The sequence below is a fragment of the Dama dama genome, chromosome 10 (assembly GCF_033118175.1).
Source record: "Dama dama isolate Ldn47 chromosome 10, ASM3311817v1, whole genome shotgun sequence".
NCBI lineage: Eukaryota > Metazoa > Chordata > Mammalia > Artiodactyla > Cervidae > Dama > Dama dama.
The window spans coordinates 37,063,647-37,073,316 of NC_083690.1; the positions used below are offsets into that span (position 1 = coordinate 37,063,647).

At 48.4% G+C, this 9,670-nt stretch overlaps 2 protein-coding genes across 2 annotated transcripts in view; one reads left to right on the forward strand and one right to left on the reverse strand.

Moving 5' to 3' along the window:
- LOC133063801 (cytochrome P450 3A28) overlaps positions 1-9,670 on the reverse strand; it is an 89,294-nt gene that overhangs the window by 7,326 nt on the left and 72,298 nt on the right. The gene's annotated exons all lie outside the window — the stretch shown is intronic.
- On the forward strand, positions 526-9,653 carry GJC3 (gap junction protein gamma 3). The gene is made up of 2 exons (XM_061153603.1): positions 526-616; positions 4,797-9,653. The coding sequence occupies exon 2, from the start codon at positions 4,798-4,800 to the stop codon at positions 5,626-5,628; it is 831 nt and encodes a 276-aa protein (XP_061009586.1). The 5' UTR covers positions 526-616; position 4,797; the 3' UTR covers positions 5,629-9,653.

Here is a 9,670-nt window from a genome sequence, read left to right on the forward strand (position 1 = left end):
ATGTAGTGTGGGGCTCCCCCCCCAAAAAAAATTCATCTGGCAAACTGTAAAAAGATCAAATGACTTAAAAGGTGAAGATTATCAAGCTGGACTTGAACTTCTCTGTAATAATATTAAGTGCTAAAAATAGTGGCATGATGCCCTGCATCTCCACAGGGGCGGTGTCTGGAACTGAGGTGTTGGAATTCTCCCAGGGAGCAGGTAGACGTCCATCGGGCTATGGGGGAGGCCCGTGCTATTTCTCCCAGCCCAGACAACTGTATGGAATGCTCTCTGTTGTTGCCTGCCAGCCCCCGCAATGAAAAGACACCAAAGCCTCTGCCCCCTTTCGGATGATCTTCCCATTTCAGTTCACGTAGACGATGTACCCCTCACCCTTGACAACAGACGGTTGTTCTCCAGAGTCCATTCTTTAGCAGCTGGGCTGCCTGCCCCTCTGGTTGCATTTCTTTGACCCTGCACTGAGGCTGCCAGGAATGACAAAGGGTGGGGGAAGGAGTGGGTGGTGGAGGGAGGCAGGGCCTGGGGGAGAGCGAGGACCCTGCGGGCTCGGGCCTGAGGACTCTTCTGTCTGCCTCTTTCCTCTGCTGTGGGTGCTTTGGCTCGAAGCGTCCAGGTGAGTGCCGGGGCAGCGCAAGGCTGGGCTGGCCCAGGGCCCGGGGTGGTGGAGGGGGCTGCCCGGACTCTGGGCTGCGCAGTTGCAATTCTATTGCTCACGCCCACGCTGGGATAGTATTAACATTCAGACTCACTAAGCCTGGGATGTGGCCTGAGGTTCTGCATACCTGGGGATGCCAGGGCTGCTGCACCCTTAACGACCCTTTAGCAAAAGCTCTAGAATGTTTTCAAGGCCAGGTGGGGTGAGCTGGCGGCAGGGGGCTGGGCCCAGCGCTGGCCTCAGTGGACATCCTTCCCTCACGACCATGTTGAGTCTTAACTCTCTCCAGAGGTGGCTTCTGCCCCCTGTGGAATCCTGGAATTTTTCTCTCCCCCAAAAAAGAGATGCTCAGAAAAATTCTTAACAAAATCATGATGGAATTAAAAAAAATATGTTTATATATTTGAAAATCTCCTCAAACTCTGGGCTTTCCTCGTTCTCCCAACTCTTGAGCTCATAGGAACTGCTTCTAATGTCTTGACAGGGTTTAGATCCTGCCAACCCCCTCTTGAATAAATTGATTTGCCAACTATTTCTCCCTTCCCAGAAACAGAGTGGTCCCTTGAGCTTTCTCAACAATGCTGAGCCCTCAGCTCCCTAGGTCCCATTGATTGGCCTGGGGTCTCTGACCCCCTGTGGGCAAAGATATGTTTCTGGGAGGAGGAAGAAGGTCTCAGAGAATGAGAGGGGTGGGCGGGAGATGGCTGGAATAGATGGGGAAAGCAGGGGGTCCTAGGAAAGCAGGGGAGGAGGGATGGCTATATTTGGGCTCCAGTTTCTCGGAAACTTTCCCTGGTCTGCAGACTTAGGAAGATGGGGCAGGATATTTACTGCCTACACCCTCTAGGCCCTGGAATGCGTGTAGAAGAAGCCCTCTCCTGGTGCTAACAGCCGCGGTGCAAAGGACACGGCAGGGCGCCCAAAGCAGGGGTGCTCAAGCAAGTCCTCCTGTCCTGCTTTTTCCTGTTCTCTCCATCTGTGGGGAAACCTGGAAGCCTCAGCTCAGTTCTGAGAGCCTCCCAGAGAACATCTGGCTGTCTGGCTATGGGTCTGGGATGGGCATGGGTGAGAGAGAAGAACAGAGGCAGGGCTTCTGGAAACCACTCAAACTCCTGACGCTTGGAACATGCCGGGGCTGCTCTCTGTTAAATCCCAGGTCTTCTGGGGAGATGTGCGTTTGGAGGGTGCTGGACCTGCACTTTGAAATGAGATGAGGCTGAGAGTTTCTGAGTGTTTACTAAATTAGCATTTAGTCTGGTGACTTGCTGGAGGGCCCGAGGCAGAAACCCTGGGAGTTCAGTCCACCCCACCTCCCGCAGCAACAAGTGCTGGGACCCTTTGAACTCAGCAGTGGGAGGGGCCGGAGGCATCGTCACAGGAGGGTGTACGACCGACCTGGAAACGGGCCGATGATTATGCCCTGCAAAAGCCCTTGGAGATGCTCTGGTACAGATGTCTTGCTTTACGAGCTGGTAACTGAAGCCAAGAGGGAACAGGTGATGGATCAGTGCTACTCGGAAGCAGTGGTTCTCAGCCTGGGGCGATCTGCACCCCAGGGGACACTTAGCAATGACTGGAGACCGTTGTGGGGTGGGGTTGGTGTTCCCTGCTGGTATCTAGTGGACAGAGGCCAGGGACGCTGCTAAAGGTCTTACAGCTCATGGGACAGCTCTCCTCTGACAGGCCCCACATTAAAGAGACAGGCCCCACACCAAAGAGACAGGCCCCAAATGTCAACAGTGCGGAGGCTGAGAAACCCAGGACCAGCCTTGAAACGTGACCTCTTGTTTGGTCTGCTGTGGAGCTCAGTCACCAAACAAAACTGAAACATTTATGAAGAAATCACTCCTTTCTAAGGAAAGCTTTCACTAAGCTTCCCATCTAATACATCTAGTGATTTTACTGTTGTCTTGATTTCCAAATTATAAACAGATTTTGATTCATATCTATTTACCTTTTATTATTTTCAATTATTCATCTTCTTCCTTTGAATTCTAAAAGAATTATCCGGTGTGCTTTCTAGCATGCTGATTTAGTTTTCTCCAGAATCTTTCCTATTGCCTTCAAAGATCAATCTGATGCTCTCTCTCCTACTCTCTTTGTAGTGGGTGCACTCATAAAGATCCATTTACTCTCATTTTCGAGGCGTGTTAGGGATGAGAGGGGATAACCTTTTATCTTCAGTCTGCCATCTTTAATCATGGGACCAGTTTTGCATCTTTCTAGAGACTGGAAATAAATTTTTACTGAAAAAATAAAATTTTACTGAAAAGAATTTTCCGCAGCCTGATACACTTGGAGTTTTCACAGTCTGTGATGAAGAAGAAAGACAGGGACTTAGGGGGCAGGCAGAGGTTCAGACTCTGATTCTTAGTGGCTCAAAATACGGCTTCATACAGTTGGTGGATGGTGATATAATTCTCTGGTCAATTGAAGCCCTCAGAACTGTTTCTTGGAAGCATCTCAATGTCTCTTTTGATTGCACAGAAGTGACCATTCTCCCTAAGTTTTGGCATATGGCCCATTCTTATCTATAGTTTATAACACTAATAATCATTTAAGATTGCTTTGTGCATCTCTCTGGGTATTATAATAGTTGATATGAGAGAAATTAGGCATGTCGCAGCTGCTGCCGTGTTAACATAGAAATTCAGATTATTAATATTAGACTTAACAGGAAGAAACTGAAGCAAGTTCAAAGTCAGAGAGGAAACAAGGATGGTTGGAATTACAGGAAAGGTAATTTTGGGGTCAAATCCTCAAAGAAGCTGAAAGGAGTGACCCAGAGACACAGATTTGAAAGGGAGGGTTGCGTTGGACAAGTGGAAAGACACTTCTTTCTCGAAGATGCTACAGCAGGATGTGACTGTGAAGATAAAAGTAGCTGCAGGGTTTCACATTACAGTCTCTATTTTCTCTGGAATAAGAGCTTCCCACGGTCTTCTGAGGGTGAGGGGAGCCAGGTGTGTGAGAGTTTGGGCTGATGGAGGAGAGTTAGGAAGAGCAGTTGGATGCTGAGGGCTGCTGAGAGGACACAGATGAAAGATGGCAAACTGGCCTCACGGTGTGATGGCATTCTGTCCCGAGAACTGCAGGATTTCTGCAGCCTGTCCTCGACTCCAGTCACGTCTCACCACGAGGGAGATATAAGCCGAAGGAGCAATGACGAAGCAGAGTCGAGTTTCGAATTTTGTCCAGTCAGCTCTGGGTCTGGCCCGAACCCCGTGACATTTAACTAGCAGATTCCGCCGGGTCTTCTTCCAAGTGGTCTCCTTTCCTAAGCTGCTCAGAGCATCAGACCATGTAAGCCTCGACATTCGCTCTGTTCACTGGATCCCCACTGACCCCCTGACCCAACCTCGTCTCCGTCTCCCCACGGTGAGGGGAGCAGAGGTCAGACTGACCCGCCTGTGAGCCCTTGGGGGCCTGGAGCCGGAGGAGGGCGGCGGCGGAGGAACGCACACCCCTCCCGGGGGCAGCGCCGATTTTGTTCCGACGACATGGACAGGAGCACCCGACCTGGGGAGGCAGCGGTTTTCAGAGGACTCTGACTATTCAGCCTTTGGGAAGCGAGAGAGGAAGGGAGGGAAAGAGAGACAAAGACAGGCTCTGCTCTCCCTGCAGGTCCAGAGTTCCTCTCCCCTCCTGCCCTTCCGTCAGGTCTCTTCCCACTTAGAAAAAGTCTCAGCTTCTGCAGAGGTATGGACACCTGGCTCCCCTGTGAAGGAAGCCCTGTGATCAGCTCTCGGTCCAGACATCCAGTGCGTGGGGGTTTATCTCCATGGCAAATGAAGGGCTGTGGTTGCGAATCCAAGCGCCACGGTGGGTGGATGGGTGGGCGGGCCTGGCGTCCCCGAAGCTTTTCCTTGGAGAGTCCTGTCTTGCCTTCTCACCAGAATTCCCAGCAGCACTGGAGCGGGGAAGAAGAGAAAGCCACAGTCCCACTCACTCACTATTAGTACTTTAGAGAGATGCCTCCGTAACTGTAAAGAGGTGCATTCAGCTCGTGGTATCTGATCAACCAGGTTCTCAGGGAGGAACAAGCAAGCCTGCGTCACCCGTCCTTGGGTCGGGAGTGAAGAGGGGGCCCCGACACGCAGCGCCCCGACGCTCACCCTTGTCCTCTGCTTCCTAACAGGATGTGCGGCAGCTTCCTGAGGCGGGTGGCCGCGGAGGAGAGCCGGCACCCCACCCCCGTGGGCCGCCTCCTGCTTCCCGCGCTCCTGGGGCTCCGCCTGGTGCTGCTGGCCGCCGGCGGGACGGGGGTCTTCGGCGGCGGCGAGGAGCAGAGCGAGTTCGTGTGCCACACCCAGCAGGCGGGCTGCAAGACGGTGTGCTACGACGCCTTCCACCCCCTCTCCCCGCTGCGCTTCTGGGCCTTCCAGGTCACGCTGGTGGCTGTGCCCAGCGCCCTCTACATGGGTTTCATTTTGTATCACGTCATCTGGCACTGGGAGGCATCGGAAAAGGGGAAGACGGAAGAGGAGACCCTGAGCGGCCAAGGGGAGAAGGGCGGAGAGGCCTCGGGCGCTGGCAGCTCCAGGCTGCTCTGGGCGTATGTGGCACAGCTGGGGGTGCGACTGGCCCTTGAGGGGGCAGCCTTGGGGGGGCAGTACCACCTGTACGGGTTCACGATGCCCACCTCCTTTGTGTGTCGTCTAGAGCCCTGCCTTGGTAGTACCAACTGTTACCGCTCCCGCCCCTCTGAGAAGACCATCTTCTTGAAGACCATGTTTGGGGTCACGGGGCTCTGTCTCTTGTTCACGCTTTTGGAGCTTGTCCTCCTGGGCCTGGGGAGATGGTGGAGGATCTGGAGGCACAAATCCCCCTCTTCTAATTACTCCCTGACTTCAGAGAGTGTCAAAAGACGCAAGGCACCAACGGATAACTTCCCGGTGGTGGAAATAAGAGAAAGGCCTGGAGAACCAGGTGAGAGGGGCTCTGAGGTCCCTCCTTCTGCCCGCCCCTGATGAACGGGTCCTGAAGGTCCCCCACGTGGGTCCTTCACCCTCTGGGGAGCACAACGCCCCCACGCTATAAAGTAAAAAAGCAGGTCCTCAGCAAGTGTATCCTGACCACCCAACAGCTGGATGGTTCCTTCCAACGAATCAGGGCCAGAGTGCTCAGCCCATTTTACCTCCTGCCCTTCCGTTAGGTCTCTTCCCATTTAGAAGAAGTCTCAGCTTTTGCAGGGTTATGAAGACACCTGGCTCCGCTGTGAAGGAAACCCAGTGATCAGCTCTTGGCCCAGACATCCATTGAGTGGGGGTTTACCTCCATGGCAAATGAAAGGGTGTGGTTGTGAACCCAAGAGCCGCGGTGGCGGGGCGTGGGACCTGGTGTCCGAAGCTTTTCCTTGGAGAGTCCTGTCGTGCCTTCTCACCAGAATTCCCTGGTGTCAGCATCACAGCTTTCACAGGCTTGTTTCCAGAGCTGGCCAGCGGAAGCCTCCATAAAACAGTGCCTTTCCCTGTCCTGCACGTTAAATACTGACCACAGAGCTGGCATTCCTATTGCGGAGGACAGTCCTCTTTCCTGTCTCAATGGGTGTCCTCCTGTTTCCAGCTGTCCACATCCTCTGCTCCCCCCACCTTCGAAGTCCTGTAATCAAAAATGCCTCCAGTCTTGCCGCATAAATCTTATTCAGAAACCCTGGCTTTTCATGCATATATAACCCAGGGTCCTTTGATATGTAGATTTGATGTATTCAAACACTTGCCTACACTCTTTTGGAAGATCACTATGACTGCTTTTTAAATTCATAGTCCTCAGTATAACACAGAAATCACTACTGTTGATTCAGGGATAATAGTAAGGGACATTTATATCACAGTATGATTCAGTAGGTAATCTAACGCTGAATATCAGGCTTCTTTTTTCTTGAGTTTCTCAGTCATTTCGGTCCAAAAGCTTCCCAGCTCCCACCTTTTTGCAGAAACACTTCCTTTCTCAGTTCTTCCTTGCCCTCAAATTCTCAACAATGAGAGGTTCCTAGGTTTGGAAATGGAATCGAAAAGGATCTTCCAGTAAATTAGGAAGGTTTATTCCAAAGGAAAGACATCTGGTTCCCCAGACACTCTGGCAACAGCTATCAAAATAATAATGTTTTCTTTCTGCTACACAGTGTTTCGTAAAGAATCCGGTATCTTGTATAGCCAGAGCCCAGCCAAGTGACCAAGGAAATGAAAAAGCAACTGACATCATTCTGAATTTCTCCTTGATGATGTTCCTTTTTTTTTCTTTCCATTTATTTTTATTAGTTGGAGGCTAATTACTTTATAATATTGTAGTGGTTTTTGTCATACACTGACATGAATTAGCCATGGATTTACATGTATTCCCCATCCCGATCCCCCCTCCCACCTCTCTCTCTACCCGATCCCTCTGGGTCTTCCCAGTGCACCAGGCCCGAACACTTGGATGATGTTCCTTTTTAAATAGCTTTATTGAGGTGTAGGTTACATACCATATAATTCACCCATCTGAAGTATACAATTCAATGACTTTTAGTATAGTCACAGAGTTGTGTATCCATAATACCAACAGTTTAAGAACATTTCATCAACTCAAAAAGAAACCCTAAAATACTTAGGTTTTACCCCCAAATCCCCGTACCTTTTCAGACATAAGCAACCACTAATCTACGTTCTGTCTCTACAGATTTTCTTAGGGTGGGCTTTTCATACAAATGGAATCATACAGTATGTGGTCTTTTGTGACTGGCATCTTTCAGTTAGCATCATGTACTTCATTCCTTTTATGATTGAGTATTATTTCATCGTATGGCTATACCACATTTTATTTATTCATTTTTGAGGTGGTGGACATTTGGATTGTTTCCACTTTGGGGCTACTATGAAAAATGGTGCCATGAACATTCATGGACTAGTTTCTGTGTGAACACATATTTTCAGGGCTCTTTGGTAAATACCTGGGAGTGAAGTTGCTGGGGGATGTGGTAACACTTCTGTTTAACCTGTTAAGGAGCTGTCTAACTTTTTCCACAGCAGTTGTACTAGTTACTCCTTTATATTCCTAGTAGCAATGTGTAAATGGGTTCCAATTTATCCATATCCTTGCCAACATTTGGTATTGTCTTTTTTCCCAATTTGATTTTTAAATTCTAGCAGTCCTAGTGGGTGAAATGATATTTCATTGTGGTTTTGATTTGTATTTTCCTAATGACTAATGATGTTGAGCATCTTTTCATGTGCTTATTGGCCTTTTGTACAGCTGCTTTGGAGGAATGTTTATTTAAATCCTTTGCCCATTTAAAAAAATTGGGTCATTTGTAATTTTGTTGTTGAGTTCTTCTTGTGTGATCCTCATCACAAGTATGATTCCAAATATTCTCTCCGTTCAGTGGGTGGTCTTTCACTTAACTGACAGCGTCCTTTGATGCACAGGTTTTTATTTTGATGAAATCCAGTTTATCAATTTTTTTCTTTTGTTGCTTATGATTTTGGTGTTATAGTTAAGAAACTATTGCCTAAACCATGACTATGAAGATTACATCTACCTTTCCTTCTAAAAGTTTTATAGTTTTAGCTTTACATTTAGGTCTTTGATTTTGAATTAATTTTTGTATATGTTATGAGACAAGGGTCCAACTTCATTCTTCTCCATGTAGATATCCAGCTGTCCCAGCACTGTTTGTTGAAAAGTTTATTTTCCCTACATATAATAGTTTTTGGCACCATTGTTGAAAATCAATTGCTTGGAGATGTATGGCATTGTTTCTGTACTCTCAATTCAATTCCATTGATCTATATATCTATTCTTATGGCTGTACCATGTTTTGATCACTGTAGCTTTGTAATAATGTTTGAAATTGGGAAGTATCAATCTTCCTGCTTTGTTCTTCTTTGTTGAGATTGTTTAGCCAATTGGGATCCCCTGAAATTCCATATGAATAAAATTATAAATTAGGGAGCCTCAATATTTTCAGTTAAGAAGGATGTTCATTTCACAAGTATGGCAGGATTGAAGACACAGAGACATTAAGGAGATACAGTTCAATACAAAGGCAGACATACAGACACACAGACACACCACAGACAGTCATATTTGCATCAGTAACAGATAAGAGCACCTCTTCTTGCTTGGCTCATATTTGAAACTCAGATTCCTTCTCTCTCTTTTTTTCTCTCCCTTTTTTGGCTGCACTGTACAGCTTGTGGGACTCAGGATCTTAGTTCTCCCCACCGGGGACCAGGAATGGAACTTGGGCTCCACAGTACAGGTGCAGAGTCCTAACCACTGAGCCACCATGGAATTCCCGCAGATTCCTTCTCAATATGGTATTCCAATTCACAAAGAAAATGCAGCTATCAGTTTTATCATTTAAACATTTAAGACATTCCATAGAACTTCCATCAAAACCCCAAAACAGCGATCACAGGAACCCCCTGTCCACATCACCTGATCATACAGTCGGTAACCACTTATGGAGCATATTACACGAAAGGCAGGATCTGATTTGGGGACACAAGAAGAATGAAACATTTCTTTCATAAGAAAAGGAATAGAGTGGGAAGAATAAACAACTGAGCACCTCAGAAACACAAGATCAAAACTCCACGGAAGAGAAACAGATAATTCCCTGAGACGGGCAAGCATCTTGCTTGTTGAAAGCCTCAGTGGATGCTCCTTTGGAGAGCAAAATGGTTACTGTCTTCAAGTTGGGTAACAAAAGTCAATTCACTTGTGCTTCTGAATCTTTTTTTAAATTATTTATTTTATTTTTGGCTGTGCTGGGTCTTGGCTGCTGCGTGGGCTTTTCTCTAGCTGTGGTGCCCAGGCCTCTCAGTGCGGTGGCTTCTCCTACTTCAGAGCCCGGGCTCTGGGGTGCCGGCCGCAGCGCGTGGGCCCAGCAGTTGCGGCCCGCCCCCCCCCCCCCAGCTCTAGAGCAGAGCTGCAGCGCACAGGCTTAGTGGCTCTGCAGCATGTGGGATCTTCCCAGACCAGGGATCGAACCTGTGTCTCCTGCATTGGCAGGCAGATTCTTTACCA

Excerpts from the sequence above, each read along its gene's own strand:
- GJC3 (XM_061153603.1), top strand. The coding sequence starts at position 4,798 with ATGTGCGGCAGCTTCCTGAGGCGGGTGGCCGCGGAGGAGAGCCGGCAC.